Raw genomic sequence first — 18512 nt, forward strand, 5'->3', positions numbered from 1 at the left:
CCACTGCGTTTGGGTACGAGCTTCGGTTGCTGGCCGGGAGTTCCCAGCGCGAATATACTAGCGCGAGCCGCATCGGCGGATGCGCCAGGGCACATGTTCAAAAGAACGGAGGTTTTGTAGCCACAGCCTTCGGACTGTTCCGGCTCGAAGTGTTTACCGGGAATGCCCGGCGCTACGTTTCGGACGGTAGCCGCGCCTACGGCATCATGCAGCACCGCGCGTCAGTGGCATCATGAGCTGTGGCATCATGAGCCAGTGGCATCATGAGTGGCATCATGAGGCGAGCCACAGCCGTGAGAAGGCCAGGGCAAGCCAGGAGGCAAACTACGGTCCAGCCCACAGGGACCTGGATGTCCCTGTAGAGCAAAGGAAATGGTGTGCCAGTGCACATTCCGGTAGTTATGCGATTTCGCATATTCACCCAAGAGCGGCTTTATATTCTGATCTCGGCGCTCGCTCACGTTGTACTGGGGACGATAGCAAGTGCTGTCGTACGCCCATTGCCGCGCACGTATCACGAAACACCTTGGACGTGAAATACGTGGCATGTCTGTTATCAGCCGCTCGGGAAAGCCAAAACGACCAAACACCATGAGACAAAACGACAGAGCCAAGCGCCGCTCCGCTGGTTCAGACCACACTAGTGGCCCCAGTGAACAATACGAACCCGAAGACCAAAGGGTTAACAGTTATTGTAGAGGCTATCCGTCGGTCTTCCTCAGCCGCGCGAGCGATCATGCAACGGCAGGGTTCACCTGATCAGTCCGTCTGGCTTCGTGGACGCATCCGCTTTCTTCGCCCGTCCGGTCCTCAAATGCCACACCCAGCTATAGTGAACAATTTGGGACATGCCACGATCAAGAAATGTCTGAGCAATTTTGAATGCCGAAATAGGACCTTCGAATACATAATGGGTTTCCAAACCGCAAGAACGGCGATAATAGGACTTGGAAACACAAGATCAGAGAACCTTAAAATACCAAACAATCGAACCCCTCATGGCTCAATGGTATCACCCCTGGTATTCAATAAAGCAGCAGTGGAACTGAAGAAAGAACTCGACAATATCGAGCAGGACAAGTACGCCACAGATATCACGTTAAGGACAACAGAAGGATCGTTAGGCGAGAAACGCTGAATTTATGGGCAAAAACGCTGAACGAGGAAATCGACAAACAGCTACTCTTCTCCCAATGGGTTGCGTCAGTGAACTCCAGAGCGCAACAAAATAGCGAAAGCATGACCGACATCTGCGCGCTTCTCAGACGCATCAAACGTACGTGCCTCGTACGTCCTTTCCAACGACGATGCGCTGGACTGACTCATTCAAGGAGTACGATCAGATATACTGCAAAACCCAGGCTCGCAGCTATTTCCGACGCGGCACCATCAGTGAGTTCCTGTACTGCGTTTAGGAGATTGACCATCGAGATTTTCAACTATTCCTCGACCATACGAAACTCCAACCACCTATCAAGAGTATTGTTTTCTCTAAAAGGTACACGACCAATAGCACGAGCGCAACACATTGCAGACGTCTACCGGCAGATATATCTCCGCACTCTATACATGGAGACCACTGCACCAAAGATTGATCCTGAAGATATGGTACCAAAAAGGAGCAAGAGATGCCAGACTATGAGCGCTCTACGACGGACCGTGCAGAATTGTTCATGTAAAAGTCCACAAAATCATGTTTACCATCTCAAGAGGAAAAACGGATACGAAGATGCTCGACTTGCCACAGAAGACTTCAGTACGGAGACACCGTCATTCAAGTTCGAAGGATCATTCGTGGACGAACCTCCGCGCGCAGCAGAGCCTGAAGAGTTCTCACGCGGCACCGGTGATTATAAAATCAGTTAAAGGGAAGCATCCAAGTGGCTCGAAGATTACATCCCGGTGTAGACGACGAGATCGACGCCAGCTACGGAATTGCTAGAGCGAAAATTCGGGAGCTGAGAGGAAAGAAGGGAAGAAAAAAAATCACGAAATGAACTGGATTCCGAGCTCGGTCTCTCAACTTGACCACGAAGTGTTTCAAAAGGGGTGAAATTCCAGCAGGCCGAGTAGGAGAAAACGCTGCTCCGCCAATCATGCCAGAATCCATTTGATGACCAGAAGTGAGCAGTGCATTTGTAGAGCTGGTGAAGATGTGCAGTTTGTGCATGTTCCAAACACTGTTTTCAGAACCAATGACATCTTCAATCACGCCAAAACTCCCAGGCAGAAACTTGCAGTAGACCTTTCAATGGCAAAAACACATACTTAATTATTCACTGTTTCTCGAGGTATATTGAGCTCTTCCTCTTGGACACATGTGCAAGTGTAGCAAGAATAATTACTGGACATTGTGTGCCAGCCAGAGTGGTCAGCGACGGTGGTCCACAGTGCTCCGAGTTGTGTCGTTTTGCAACTTCCTGTCAGTTCAGACACAAATTCTACAGTTCTCGTTATGCGGCCCTGCTTAACATAGCACAAGATTCGCACTTGAAGTTTCTGAACTACAGAAACACACCTGGGCCGACGGGTTACAACCCTGCACAAACCCTAATGGATAGACGGTTCCCGTCCTGTACACCTTGCATTCTAAACCTGCTTGAGCCAGAAACATTAAAACTGTAGGAATAGCACTCATGAAGTGTTGAGACCACGTAAAGGCAGAAACAGGACTATGACAACCATCATGCTGTTCAGAAACTCCAGAAACTGGTCGTGTCAAGTCTGGATCCAGAGATCGAATCCAACGCAACATTCATCACCACTGTGCCTGAATGAACGTCATATCAGGTTTAGACACACAGCAAGGTCTTTAAGCGAAATACCCCTAATAGGCACAAGTTCACGCTTCCACAAAAAACTCGATTGAACCTCAAGAGATCTTGGTTGCACCCACAGTCATCAGAAACTCGGCCCCTGTGTTCAACTGCATGCACTAAGAAACAAGTAGCAACAAACGACCAAGTCTAGCCGAGTTATCAGAATGCCAGACTGAGTGCTCGTGGGTGTGCTGGGAGACAAGACAGTTAAACAGTTAACAATTTCTTTTGCTGCAACGAGAACTTTGCGAATGCCCGTTTCGATATGAGATGTAATAGTAGGCTACCCGCCAGGGGTTCTTATGAGGTGGAATGACTTGGAAGTGACTTTACGCGTGGAATATGGAATGAAGTCGTTCTTGGTTCTGATGATCAGCCTGACTGAAGTTCGAAAATGCGATCAGCAATGACTATGTCTCGGGAGGTCGCTATTCTTAATTTCATGATGCGAACTGGGAGACCTGTTCCTGGCTGGTTTTGAGGACAGGACAAATTGGTGAGAACTATCGAAGAGAAGGCGACCTGGACTGCCGTCTTGTTGAACCGAGGGAAGAGAAACGACCGGTGACATACTCAATTTCTTGCGGTCGTTCTCCATAATGAGGACGAGGAGCGTCAGTCATGATTTTTACAGGGCCATCCAACGGTAAGAGCAGTTACAATATAGATGCCACGGCTCGCGGTATTAAAAAAAATGGGGGCGTTTGTGAGAAGCCCACCAAATGGCCGCCTTCCGTGCAGTCTGACATGTCTGGTCGAGGGTTTCCAAGGCTCAGAACCACTACTGAGGTGTTTCGGGCTTTAGAGAAAAGTGGGTCGGAGTAGCCACAGGAAAGCGCAGTGCTTCAGTGTATGAAAGGCCTGGAATTGGGAAGCAGCAGTGGCTCCCCTATTTGCCGTAGTTCATCACGAATAACTATGATAACAGTGGTAGAAGGGGCTAGAGGCACTCTCAGCATTCGTAGCATTATTCTCTCGTAGCAGGCCAGGGTAATCGATGATTAAGGGTTCCAGCACGCGGCATACTAGGTGGCTCAGTGCCCGTTTCATGGCGATAGCTTCGCGGACATTTATATCCACTATGGTGGGTGGACTGCATAAGAAATCGGCAATCAGCTGTTCCTTCAGACCGTGTATTAAGAAGCGCGCTCTTCTTGGCTTCGGCCACTGCCGGGCCACTGCGCCGAAAAAGTCTGTCATATCCTGCACGAAGATCTCGAGGCTCTTGTTCGACCTCTGTATCAAACACCGAAGAGCTTATTCAGCTTTTTCTTTCCACTCGGGGCTATCATCGTCATGCAGGAGATAACTTAGAAATTCCGGTCAGGTCACATGGGCCAACTCATGGTTCTCAAACCAGGTGTTAATGATTGAGTCCTCAAAAGTGAGATGCTTATGCTGCAACTTACGGTAGCCGTTACACTCATCTACGGTCACACGATAACAGTGATCGAGCCACTCTTTGGCATATACTCAAAGGGGTCGCCGTGGTCACATCTTGGAGTGCGTGGCAAGTGGACGACGAATAGGAAACTTGCAGTCTGATAAGTCACAATTTTCTTGGACGTTGTGAGTGGCATTCCGTCTGAGGGAAGGCTCATTTGCGAAGCACATTTCGATAGAAAGCCTTGCAGGCGGCGGCTGGTACGACGGGCAGTAGGCGCTGTTGACTGTTCACTCTCGCACTGCTCTCTTTCGTCCACGGCATAGGGCCTAGGTCTACCTGTCAGCTGCATCAATTTCTTATGCGTGAAATAGCACACCAACATTCATTTCTGCAGCCTACATGAACACATGCGCTTTACAATACATCTTTCCACGCGGGAGCAACAACCGATCCCAACTAGCATGTCACTTATACAAGTCGCGCAATGTATGCGGTAATATGCGGGGTCATTGAGGTTGACACCGCAGGTGCCTTGAATGCAGGGTAGATAATCTGTCCCGAAAATGGACACCATGCCGAATTCGCACGTGTTGAAAGCCCCAAGGATGTCGACAGTATGGAGAAGCCACAATTCGCTCACCTGCAAAGGTAGAAACAGAGTTGTAACAGCGAGAGGTGCATGAAATTCGAAGTGCTTACAATGACAGCGTCTTGCAGTACAGCCTTTCTGCAGGAGCACACCGTGAATATGCTGCAGGAAGCGTGTCTGTGCCGACCGGCCCAAGGTATGGCAGCACAGCCCTCCCTGCCAACAGCACTGAAGACTATGAAGAAAGGAAACCTGCAGGGAAAGCGTGGAGGATTGCACAAGTCTTGAAGCGCCCAACGACACTAATCCGGTTGCCGCAGCGACTGGTGAAAGCTCCCTTTCATGTCAGCTCTTTTCCTGGAGTTCATGAAAGTGCTTGACTGGAGAACCCATGCAAGCGCGCAAAAATAAAGGCTGCTTGCAATCGAGACTTAAAAACAGACCTGCAGTAAATTTGATGCCGAATGCCTAGCTTGAAGATAATTCCGCCTGGTAAAAAGCGCAATGCCTTCCAGGCGCCTCTGGAGCATGGCAACGAAAGGCAGGTCCACGTGTCGTGCAGTACGGTAGAACCAAAGCCCGCACATCTGCAATAGCGAAGGCAGAGTTGGCAAGCAAATATAATCTGAGGGCTTACTCTGGTAGCGTCCAACTGACGTGTTGCAGCACTCCAGAGGAATCTAGCAGCAGGGCAGAAATATTGTGCACGACGCGCAGCTGGAATGCATGGGCCTCGAATCCACGCATGGTTTGAAGACAGGAAGAAAGCCTGCGACAAAATATAAAAGAAAGCATGCAAGTTGTACACGGTGTAAAAACTTACAACGGCTGTAAACCTGTCGGCGGCAGTGATGTCAAATGATAGTAGGACCACGCAGAGACAAGAGCGCAGATGTCTGAATAGGCCATAGCAGAGCTCCAGGAACGACACGGGAGTGCTTCTTGCTCAGTATCGTTTGGTATAACGCGTAACTCTGAAAAAAAAAAAAAAAAAAGACAGCTTGCACCACAAAAACGATCGGATATCCCTCGCTGACGTGTAGCGAAAGTCGCACCCGTTTCTCGATGTCGAAGAGGAGCGGCCCATGACCCAGCCGGAAAACAAATAGACTGCTGCACTTACCTTGGCTGCAGCGGAAACACGATGTGCCGCAGACCGCAGGCATCGTCCGTTCTTCAGAGTTGCTCGACGAAGATGGCGAGATCTTTCCGAAAGCCATGTGCGGCTAGAAACCACATGTCGCGCAATGGCACGTGCTCGTCCCAGGCAGCACAAGTAATTGGACCAATATTGGTAATGTGCTGGAAATGACCGGCCCAACATAAGACCAGTGCACTGCCAACACAATACCAATATTTCGTCGTGCAACGGCACTTTGTGCCCGTTCGTTTCTTGACGCGCCATGATGGCCGGACCACTGAGGCTTTCGGAACGGGCACTTATTCCGTGACGCAAACAGCAGCGGGCTAGCACTTTTTGGCTAGAATTAATTGAGGCAGCGAGGAATAGCAGGCAAGCCACGGCGATTCCTCGCTGACTCAATGCCTGCACCAGCTACCCTGCCTAGTGTCATCTAAACCAGCGGACGCCCTGATTCCTATTTCCCGCCGTGCTTCCGTCACGAAAAAGACCCGATGGCGACGGTCCGTGAGACCACTATACAAGTGCGCGTTAATTTCATTTTACTGTTTTGATGGCTAAAATGCCAGTAATCCATATGAGCAGCTAAAGTAATGGTTACACGGACACAAGCCGCCCTCGCCCCGCGCTCACCTTCGACGCCGTAGGCCTGGCTCGAAGATAGTCTTTCGTGGCCGGCCAGGAGCGCAATTGACCTCCCAGGGTTGCGTGAGGATGGCGAAGATCGCGGCAAACAGTCCACAACGGAGAGAAAGTCACAAGTTGCACGTGCCGTGTCCAGTATGGCTGAAGTATATCTGCTGGTCATATCCCTGCCGACCGTACTGGTCTGCCAATGTGCATTCGTCCCTTTGGAACAGGGGAACCTGCAGGGAAAGTATGGGACGTCATGCACGCACTCTAAAAGCTTCAAACCGGTCGCTGCAACGACCTGTGTAAGAGGCAGCGAGCATGGAAAGAATGCACAAACACGTAGTAGCAGGGCAGGAAAATTACACGAGAAACGCACGCGAGCAATATTTATCCCATCAAACCTCTGCAACCTAATTATCTGCTGTGAAATAGCTCGTTATTGACGTTCCGATTGTCGTTCTCTTCTGCACATGTCCCATTGTGACACATATTATCCCTGACAACTATGATACAAAAACAAATGCTTTCGCATTAATATTGCGCACGATGTGCAACAGGAAAGCATGGGGTCACTGAAAACAAGCACGGAAAACGGGAGGGCCAAAATCCACGGATGCTATGGAGACAGAACGAAAAATTACAGGATTGCGCTTAAGTCAGCTCAAGAGCGCAAATTTAGATTCCTTTCTTTCCTTTCAAACCCACAACGTTAATACTATCACGATCATCATCACCATTATCACTGTGATCATGGCACTGTCACTACTATCGTCATTGCCACGCTTTATTCATTGCTATCACCATCATCATCACGTCACTATCACTAACTACTGTCGTTATCGTCATCGGCACTTTACATAAGCCAATAGCAACACATGTGAGCTCAACTTAAGAACTACGGCCACATTTCATTTCTTTTCACTAACGCCAGAAGCTCCTTATCAGCTCATCTAACGCAAACTTATTTGTACTCACAGAAACCTGGTTGAACACATCTATTAATGACTCCGACGTTAAATCCTGCTTTCCTGATTTCGACATTTTTAGCTGCGACCGCTTCAACCGGAGAAGCGGTGGCGTCTGCATTGGTGCTCATCCCACTCTGAAGAGCATTCGTGTCCTAATAAATTCTCCGCTAGAATTTCTTGTCGTCAGATGTAATACCGCGCATCCACATTTAATCATCGATGCTTGCTACCGCACCCCAGACACCACTAATACTTTTGTTTCAGAGTTTCACGATAATTGCTGTAACTTATCAGTTTAAAAAAATAAAATGCAATACCTGTATCTTGTACACTATACTTGGTGCAAATTCAATTCAATTCAAAAAGTATATCCTTGCGAAGAAAGTTCGACCGTCTTTTATCACCATGGTTTACGTCATCTCTTAAACGATAAAAAAAAAAAAAAAAAAAAAAAAAAACTGAACTTCAGAGCGGCAAAATCTACTAACACCTCGCGTGCATGGCAAAAGTATTCTACATCACAACATTCCCGCTCGTTCCTGGTGAAATCTAAACGGTTATTCTTTTCATCAATACTACCATTATTAATCCGCAACAACCCTAAACAGTCCTAGAGGGTTATTAACCCAGAACGGTCAAATACACGCGTGCCCTTAACTAACGAATCAGGCATTCCTATATCCGATTGAGACATTGCTGAGGCCCTCATCATCATACATCAAATTTTTCCATCCTAATTAGCACGGTTTTCAGAAATACCTTTCATGTGACACCCAACGACATTAGACCTAAATATTCATATTGATGCACTCTTTTTAAATTTCGAAAAATATTCCCCACAAGCGACTACTACTAAATCAAGCACGAATAAACTTAAATGTGTCTGTATTTAATTGGATAAAAAATTTTCTTAGTAACGGATTCCAGTTTGTTTTCGCTAACAATTACGACTTCCAGCTTTATTTCTTTTCTCTCCGGTGTACCCCAAGGTAACGACTTGGCCCTCTTCTTTTCCTTACATATATTAATGACCTATACAGCTGTATCTTCTCTAATGTCTGTCTTTTTGCCGACGATTGTGTTATTTACCGTTCCATACACAACCCTACTGATACCATGCCGATCTGGCAAAAGTCGACGCATTGTGTCGAATTTGGCTGATGCATGACCTTTGATGTTAACAAAACGGCCCTAATTACTTTCCACAAACACCAGCATTATTGTTCGCACAACTGCTTACTAAACGGAACTACTATCTCTATAAGTATTTTCTTTAAAATATTTGCGTGTTACCATTTCCAGTGTTCCTACATGGCTTTCTCACATTACATCCGTTACTAACAATGCTAACCGCACACTTGTCTTCCTTCGACGTAGCCGATCTCAGGCACCTTCTTCCGTAAAACATCTAGCTTATATAAGCCTTGTAAGGTCCAAATTAGAGTACGCCTGAGCTCCGTGGGGCCCATACCTGTAGCGCCTAATATCAACCATTGCAGCAACCCAAAACCATGCAGCTATATTTATCTTTTGTGGCTACCCTCACGGTACTATAGCGCCACTAATATAAAAGCTAATGCCGGTCTCTCAAGCTTACAAGCCCGCCTTCAAATATCTAGGCTGTTTATCTCGTAAATTTAATCATGCCTTATCACCTAACACAGCAGCCATCACGTCGATTGACCGGACATTCAATCGCATCCGCCACACTTTGGCCGTTTATCCGTCACATGCCCGAACAGCAACGCACCTAAATACATTTTTTTTTTTTGTAAGGACAGCCATCGACTTGAACGATCTTCCCACTGACACCATCGTTAATTCTAATCGAATTAAGCCACTTCAAAACCGCCATTGAACAAGTGTTCCGTTAATCGCAATAATCCTGTCAAGCGCACACCATGTAAAACCCCGTACTCCTGAAGTCCTTGAGGTGTTGCAAATAAATAACTAAATAAACAATCACTGCCATCATCTCTACCAGTAACTATCACTAACAACTATCGTTATCGGTAATTTCATCAAGGCTATCACTCACAGCAACCCTCACCACTACAATCACGAAATGCGGTATCATCATGTGCTGTCAGAGCTGTTTGTAACTACCACTGTGATTACTTTGCTGTCACTATCACTAAGCTGTCAATGTTTATGTCCTTTTATTGCTATGCCTACATCACAACACGATGATTCACAGTTCGAGCGTACACTTGCGGACACAATTCCATCCTCGCCACCCACTACTGTCCAAGGAAACCCTTTCGCCTTAAAATCTGAACACGAAAAGAACGTGGAAGACACAATAAGGGTCTTACAGTATATATAAAACCGCACAACGGGTATTTCACATTGTGACTTGTATTGCCTCTTTATTCCCCTTTCTCCTTGTCTTTTGTGTCTCTCCATATTTTTCTCCAGTCATCATCATCAAAACGACAATCCACTGCAGGAAGAAGGCCTCTCCCATATTCCTCCAATTAACCCTGTCCTGTGCCAGCTGCATCCACTTAACCCCTACGAATTTCTTAGCCTCATCCGCCCACCTAACTTTCTGCCGCCCCCTGCTACGCTTTCCTTCCCTTGGAATCCAGTTTGTTCTCAGCCCCATATGCGAGTACAGGTAAGATGCAACTATTCTATATTTTCCTCTTGAGCGATACCGGTAAGCTATGGCACGTTTAACTGTCTTTGAGCCGACGCATAAGGCAGTCCTGTGCCCGCGGTGCATATTGGCAACACACATGGTTATCGCCCAATATAAAATTCACGTCTAAAAACTGCAAAGAGGCCCGCAATGGAAGTTCATGAGTGAATGAATAAATTACACTTTAAATTTTCTTAATTAGCATCAAGCATTGGCTTTCCATTCTGATCATTTGAAATCTTTCAACTCCGCTTTTTTTAATTCATTTTTTTCATCAATTAAGAAATCAGTTGTAGTGATTTCATTAATTCACCACTGCCTATCACACACAACTCAATCACTTGAACCACAAATTATCGTGATATGATTTTTTGTAAAGCCGGCCTCGATTATTTCCGACACGTGGTGCCGACTATATTATTACTACGCAGACTGCTTTTCAACCGAACGAGCTGTGTAAGCTATCGCTAAAAAAACGTACAGATAAGCCGATTGCGCTCAGTGCTTTAACGCGCTGCGCAACCACAACCCATACCTCACTGCGCACTGATAGGGGAAAAAAAAGAAAGGGCGCGTGCTTTTTTCGCAGGATAGCTAGACAGCCCCCCCCCTCCCCCTTCACAACCTTATAATCACTACCATTTTTATTTTGCTATCTCCGTCATAACTATCACTTTGTAATCTTTACTTAACACGCCGTATTTTCTCACACTCCATTGTGCTTACCAATTTCATGGCTTAAATATATTAATTTTCGATCATTAATCAGCACACATGTGACCGTGACTCTCACTCAAACATTTTTAGCCAACATTTCCGGCACTCATTCTACAGCACTCAGGAACAACAACAACAAAAAGGTTTCGCCTTAAAAGCCCTCGGCAAAACATGAAAGCATGCACGTCGTGCACAGAGTAAAAACAAAGGCACACTCACACTAGCGGGTATACGCGCAACGTTACGCTTTCCGCGCACGCCGCTTCCCGCAGAAACCGTTTTATTATTTTTCTTTTCCAGCAGACTGACTGACGGGAACCTATTTTTCCAGTTTCGCAGAAGGGATTAACGAATCGGAGCTGGCCGCGGACCTTGATGTCATATCTAGTTCAATTACTCGCAGGCGAAGGTTGCGAGACCGACAAGACACCAAGATGACGACGCAGGGCTCAAGTTCAATGGCCCGCAGGGGGCGGCTGCGCGGGCGACAGGGGAGCAAGATGGCGACGCAGGAGAAGCTTGCGCTTTCCCGTTTTCGCCTGCGTTATGTGACTGCCCTTTTTCCACTCTTCTCGCTAACGTCCTCTTTCAGCGCCTTCTATCTACATTTCACGACAGACGCAGCGGGTAAACGCGAGTAATGAGAGCGTCATTCCAAGGAGCTGGAACGCTACGGCGCCGACAATGCTACGCCGGAGAAGGAATTTTCCCTCTATGAGCAAGGCCTGGAGAGTGCAGCAGAAGAGGCTTAGCAGCATCACGCAGAGCCATGAGCATATGACAAATGGCGGAACGCGTTGATATCGAGCAGTAACGCGAGAATGCTTCCCGATCAGGACTGTCGTCTGGTTAAACACACGCAAATCCTTGCTTGAAAGTTTTGTTTTTAACGTATGACTGGCCACGAAGGCTTTCGGAACGGGTACTTATTCCGTAACGCAAACGGCGGCGGATTGGCTTCGCTAAAGGCAGCGATAGGCAAGTCACGTCAATTCCTCACTGACTCAATGCCTGCCCCTGCCCGCATCTAACCAGAAGGCGCCCTGATTCTGATGTCCCGCCGTGCTTCTATCACGTAAAAAAAAAACTCATGGCGACTGTCCACGAGGTCACTATACAAGCGCTGAGGTAATTTCATGCTACAGTATTGATGGCAAAAATGCCCGTTATCTAACGTGGGAAGTAAAGAGTATGGATTCACAGAAACAAGCCGTCCTCGCCACGAGGCTTAACCCAACACTCACCGTAGAAGCCGAAGGCCGGGCTCGAAGATATTCCCGCTCCTCGGATAGTCAGGAGCGTAACCGCCTTTCCAACTGTCCGTGCGGACGGAGAAGATGGCGGCAACCAGCCGGCAGCGTCCAGAAAGTCACAAGAAGCACACAGGCCAATATCGTTAAACTGAATCTGGCGCGTCGAGCAACACCAGCGATGAAGACGATATGCCTGCTCGCGAGCGGGTCTGTCACGAAACTCAACAGGAGCGCACGCCAGTCGCTGGTAAAATGTTGTCGAATGTGCGGTGATTGGATAATTTTCTCGCGACCCCTACCGCTTATGTGTCCGTTCGGCTGAGCACTTTTTGACCACGTGCATAGGCCGAAGCCATGACGAAGCACTTTAGTTTATCTTTTTTTACTTCGCGGCACGAACATGCACGAAGACGAAGCACTACGGCGTCGCTCTCTGACTTTTTCGTTTTTATTTTGCGTTCGTCTGCGTCTGGCCCGATGCAAATGCTCCCGATGAAGTAACGATGCTTTTTGAGACGAGGAAGTTTTTCCGTGTCTGGGCAGCTTGCGGACATTTGCTCCGGTGACGTATTTTCGCTTCCGTCATCAGTACTTAAATGAAACTGAGTGAAAGCTTTTTAATCGCACTTTCTCGTAAACGGGTTATTACATGCCAGATACACCACATTTTGCGCTCGATCCTCACCGATCTTGTCGATAAAAGTTTCTTTTTTGAACCGGTTAAAGTAATTGCCTTTAACTTCGACAAAAATAATTTCCTGGACATGCGACAGCCCTTAAATTTCTCAGAGGATTGCAATAGTTGATTTCACTAAAACATTTGCAAAAATCAACTATTTTATTTTTGAGCAGAGAGAATTTTTGACGTATTAGATACGCATTGCAGTTTTTAACCGCACAGGAAACAAATTTGCAAAGGAAAAACATTTTTGTTTCATTTCCTTCATTATTTTCTAAAAAAATACTCTTTCTGCAAATTTCCTTTAAATTCTCTTTCGGGACATTGGCGAGCAACAACTACGTGTTTCATCGCTTCTCTGTAATATGCGGTATCTCATTGAATAGTTTGAACTATACTATATTTCAGAAACAAATGTCAAGGTCAGAAAAACAGAACGGTTTGAACTAAGCTATAAACCGAGCTAGACGTCCGAAAGTACGGTTTTATTCGGTTTAGCTATTGGTCGTTATCAGTTTTCTTTTTTTTTTTTTTCTAAGTTTCGATTTGGTTACGGTGTAGGATACGTGGCGGAAGTAGAGTGGTGACGAAGGCTGGGCCCAAAAACGGTTCAATGGTACCGCAGCATAACCACAGGTTACGGTGTAGGATACGGTGTAGCCCAATCACTCAGATTAAGAAATTATACTAAAATCAAAAAGTATCAATCAACATAAAAAGAATAGACATTTTAATAATTTTGCTTGTGAATGAGGTATTTTATTAAGACATTCTTAATTTTTTTTTTTTTTTTTTTAATGTTGCAACACTTACCGCGTCCCTTTGATGTTGCATCGGTCTTGACGAAACTTTTCAGGCCTTGTTAGGTTCTTGCGAAGTGGGCAACCAGAGGTAACCAAGGCAACGGAGATGACGAAGCACGAAACGGTTTCTTATCGCTGTCTGCTGCTCGTCTGCTGTGGTGCGGGCCTTGGTGCGCCCGGGAAAGCGTATAAATTTAATTCGCAAGTCCGAAAATGTCCCTTTTGAGAAGATTTCGATGTCCTTGCTGGTCGCTGCTCTGTCGCCGTTTGGTGAGATTTAATAAATATCCCCCTGCAGCCGTGTTTTTTTTTTTTTTTGTCGTCCCATTCGTCGTGCGGGCAGTGCGAAGTGTTTTTGCAGCATTGTATTGCGCTTAGCGTTTTATCGCAAGATGAGCCTGCGCAAAGTGAGGAAGCGATGCTCTGTGGTACATTGCGACAGCGTAGACTCAACCGTCGGTGTCTTATTACACCGCTTCCCGGCTGGCTTTCACCGGTGAGCAGATCTGGTGGTTGCACACTGACTTAATATATATGCTCCAATGCTCGTGTGTTAAGCACGTTTGTTAATGCTAAAGCTGTCTGCACTGGTGCAACCTTGAAGTTGCCTTGAAAACTGCTGTATATACTTTCTGCCGAAGAATTTAAATGTGAAAAGTAATCCCAGTTCTCTATGCTCCACGTGCGTCTTGGTTCACCTATTTTCATGACATTTTTATTTCAATTGCAGCTGTCATAGCTTTGTTTTCTATACGTGCATGTTTTTTATCTGGTGATGTTTTGTAGCAGGCCTTTTCCATGCCTCGGCTATGATAATTGAGATGATTAGCCCGCTTAAACAGCGCTACTGTTTGTGCTGTCTGCGACATGCATTTTTTATTGTTGTGCTTTATTGCTGTATTGTTTGGTTGATGCAATAAATCATGAACATGAAAACTATAATTGTTCACTTCGTTCTTGGTACACTCTGTTGCGAACTGGGCACGACTGCCCGGTTGCACCAGTGTTTCTGGACCACACCTTACTGTGCTGAAGGGCAAAGTACATGGTCAAAGTACTTGCATGACTGGCAGCAGTATTTGCACTATGAATTTGTATGCTTGATCTATGTTTGGAAGCGTTGCTGCCTGTCTATGCCGCCACCTTTGCCAACCACTTTCATTGTGCTGGAGCAACTGCTTATATGCAAGGGCGTAAACAACATAAGCTCGAGTTCTTTTAGATGACTATGGTAGGCGCGCGCTGAAAGGCAACAACCTTCAAAAGGTGCAGGCTCGTCAATGCAACGCAGCGGTTTAAAAAAAAAAAAGAAAAAAAAAACTTGGTAATTCGCGCCAAAGTGAACGTATGCGTGACGTCATTCGACGTCATGGCCCCCAATTTTCATTGGTCGCTGGAGCCCTTCCTCCATGCTGGAGCCCATCAGCCGCCATGTTTTGTAGCCCTGCGGACAAAAGTAAACGGAGCACTTTTTTCTTCTATTGTTTTTCAAGCGTTGAATAATTGAAATTTGCAATCGTGGTATGTGTGATCCGCTACTAGACGCCAGGGCCTTTTCACTGGGACAAATATTTTCTTAGCTCCAATGTAGAAGGCGTGATTTTAATTTGAACGAAAAAGCATGCTCCGTTTATTTCTGTCCGCACCTGTACGTATGGGCGTCTATGGAGCCTTCGCTACCATAATACATATACCTTGTAGGATATACACACATTAGGCAACGTATTAAAGCTTTCTCGCGCATTGGGTGAAATTGCTGATGTGGAGCACACCATATACGCAGACGATGCTACCATCTGGAACACCGGTGGCAGCGATGCGGAATTGGAAGCGCGCATGCAAGAAGCCATCACGGTTACCGAGGCCCATCTTGCCCCAATGGGACTTCGCTGCTCTTCTAGAAAATCCGAGCTACTCATCCACCACCCCCCCAGACCAGGGCATCCGTTCAACGACTGGCGCCGACACCACACACCATGCATAGAGTTACACGACAGGGATGGAAATCGCATACCCACGGTCGATAAAATACGAATTCTAGGATTAATCATCCAAAGCAACGGGTCCAACTGGGCGATGCTTGACAGCATCACGATCAAGATTGCAAACGCGATCCGGATGTTTCGGCGCATCATGAATAGGCACAGGGGACTGAGCGAGGACAACGCTATTCAAATGGTCCATGCTTTTGTACTCTGTCACATCACATAAGTGGCTGCAATGCTCAACTGGAAAAAGGAACATCAGAGAAGGCTTGAAGTACACATACGCCGAGCTTTCAAGACAGCGTTGGGGCTCCCCGATAATGCCTCCACTGAACTGCTCTTACAGCTAGGAGTACACAATACCCTTGCCGAAATCATCGAGGCACAGCACACGGCACAGATTGCACGCCTATCAAGCACCAAAGCGGGCAGAGAGATTCTCGTTAAGCTCGGCCTGAACACCATAGTAGAAAAGAACAACGTCCTGCAGTTACCTAAAGTCGTGCGAGAAGCAGTCAAAGTGTCCCTTCCCAAGAAACGTACACCCGATCCACAATCAAGGAAGAAGGCTCGCCCGCGCCAAAGCCCTCGCTGCGGACGCGGCACAGTTCCCCGACCAGACAGCTTTCGTGGATGCAGCGTACATACCGGGAAAGCATGCCTACTCGGTAGCAGTAGTCGACGGACACGGGCGTACGCGCAACTCACTCACACTTTACACCAAGAAGCCAGAGGTAGCTGAACAAGCAGCGATAGCACTAGCTCTAAAAGACTCAGACTCCACAACTGTATACAGCGATTCTAGAGCAGCCACTCGAGCTTTCGCCAAGGGCGGGATAGACAAGACGACGCTACGGATCTTAGGCGGAAGTAACATCACCGACCACTCCATCGTATGGTTCCCGGCACACATGGGCAGCTTAGGGGGCGGCCTGCGGAATCTCAATGACATCGCACACGAGGCGGCGCGAGGACTCATCGACCGCGTCCCTCCGGTTTCCCCTGCTACTCCACATATCGAGTACAGAGATCAATTATTCACGTACAACGAGCTCACTAAGCACTTTTATCTAGGCAGACGAGCATTTCCCCTCCCGGATAAGAAATTAACCTGCAGCCAATCAGTCACGTTACGCTTGCTCCAAACGAACTCATACCCCAACCCCTGGCGCATGAAGCACATCGACCCAGACTACGACGGACAACATGTGTGTGAACGGTGCAGTGACCGTGTAGACTTAAACCATACGCTGTGTGGTTGTGCATCCAGCGACGCCTACGCCAAGAACAAGGAACGTTGGGACAAAGTTTTAAAAAGTGCTTCATTACATGATCAGCTTCGGGCTGTCCAGGAGGCCCGCGCGGCGGCGGAGAGCTTCGGGCTCTCTGTGCCGACGTGGGAGCTGCCCTCTACACCTGGCGCCTAGCCGAGTGTCCTCCAGGACCCCTATCTGTGGGAAATAAAGTTTTACCAAACCAAACCAATTAAAACAAAGATCAGGATTGGCGAGCCGTTCTCGTTGTGCTTCAACTCGCTACAAATATATACTGCAAGCCAGAGTTGGCTCAAGCAGGAGAGGCATACAGCTAAATATAAACCTATAAAAGCATCAGCCACAACAGCCACAAGTCAATAACAGAACACAAAACCAGCAGGCACCAAAAAAGAATACTAGGAAACATACAATAAATTCTGCAGCTCATTTACAAAACGCTTGGATGTGCATATACCCGAAGGAAGACTATTCCATTCCGCGACAGTATTCGGGAAAAAAACTGTGTTTAAATCCACTAGGTCTTGCGAAAATTGGTGCTAATGAACGCTCATGTACATGTCGTGTTCTCCAAGTGCTCGCCAATTTCACACAATCGGGAAGATCTGCCTTCAGATTTCCAGTCAACTAATTATGGAGCAATACTAAACGGGTAACTTTTCTTCGTATTGATAAGAACTGTAAATTACTCTTGCGAATTAATGCAGTTGTAGATCTGTCCTTCTATATTTGGCGTAAATAAAACGAACTGCTTTTCGCTGCACACGTTCCAGGTGAGCAATGTCTTTCTTATTATGCGAGTCCCACACTGCTGCCGAATATTCAAGCCGGGACCTAACACATGTCTTGTATGCTGTGATTCTGGTAATTACGGGAGAGTTTCTAAGTTTTCTTTTTACGAACAGTTCTTTGTTCTGGTGTTTCACCCGTTAGCATGGCCTGTCGTTTCTGCGGTTTATTCGTAAGAGTAAGCTCTTCCTTGCGTTGAGCAACGTCTTCGGGATCGATTCGCGTTTACGGCGCCTTCTCTCCTGTTCCAGCTCAGCCCGCCCGACATGGCAGCGCTTCTTCGGCCGAGGCAATATATGTACTTCGGTTCTCACGCCATGCTTGGAATTGTTCTTTGCGAGAATATGAGCTAAACGCTGTGTTCAGTACCGATGGCGCCAAATTCACAGCAGGCATCACCATTCCATGAAAAATGAGCTTTTCTTTCGAGAATATACCTTTGCAAAACTGGAACTTAGGCTCACTTCAAAACGAAGCTGCTATGACCATCATGCAAATTATTACACAGTAAACTGATGCCCCGCAGTAGGGCGATGTAGCCAATGTTTCTACGCCTTCGCTCGCGAGTTGGAAAACCATTCTTGCTGTATAATGTCGCGATTCGCAAAATCAATGGGTCAATTCTGAACCCACAAGAAATTCTTTCCTGCGAGCAACAATTCTTTAATTGAATGGGCAGCTTTCACTTTTTGAATAAACCGTTAGCATGTTCACCTCTCTTTTCATCATAACAAGCAAGAAGATCCGTATTTTTAAACGGAAGCATGCTGAATCAAATCTTCTTAGCTTTTCCTACAAAGGCATTGCACTGCAAGAGCGCGCGGCCTGCGC

The 18512-nt window shown here is 46.9% G+C and overlaps 1 protein-coding gene across 3 annotated transcripts; it reads right to left on the reverse strand.

Moving 5' to 3' along the window:
- Positions 1-2898: 2898 nt before the first annotated feature.
- Positions 2899-12360, reverse strand: LOC146186498 (uncharacterized). Of its 3 annotated transcripts, XM_084607230.1 has the most exons (6): positions 12143-12360; positions 6570-6802; positions 5433-5564; positions 5239-5382; positions 4906-5047; positions 2899-4846 (listed from the first exon to the last, which is right to left on the reverse strand). In XM_084607230.1, exons 3-6 carry the CDS (start codon positions 5540-5542, stop codon positions 4589-4591), a joined length of 654 nt encoding a protein of 217 aa, XP_084463356.1. In that variant the 5' UTR covers positions 5543-5564; positions 6570-6802; positions 12143-12360; the 3' UTR covers positions 2899-4588. The 3 variants fall into 3 exon arrangements, 2 of the variants coding, with proteins under 2 accessions (XP_084463356.1, XP_084463357.1); XR_014708125.1 differs by lacking the exon at positions 5239-5382; XM_084607231.1 differs by lacking the exons at positions 6570-6802; positions 12143-12360 and adding an exon at positions 5632-5749.
- Positions 12361-18512: the final 6152 nt, after the last annotated feature.

Source organism: Amblyomma maculatum, chromosome 6, assembly GCF_055883805.1.
Source record: "Amblyomma maculatum isolate TAMU_Amacu chromosome 6, ASM5588380v1, whole genome shotgun sequence".
NCBI lineage: Eukaryota > Metazoa > Arthropoda > Arachnida > Ixodida > Ixodidae > Amblyomma > Amblyomma maculatum.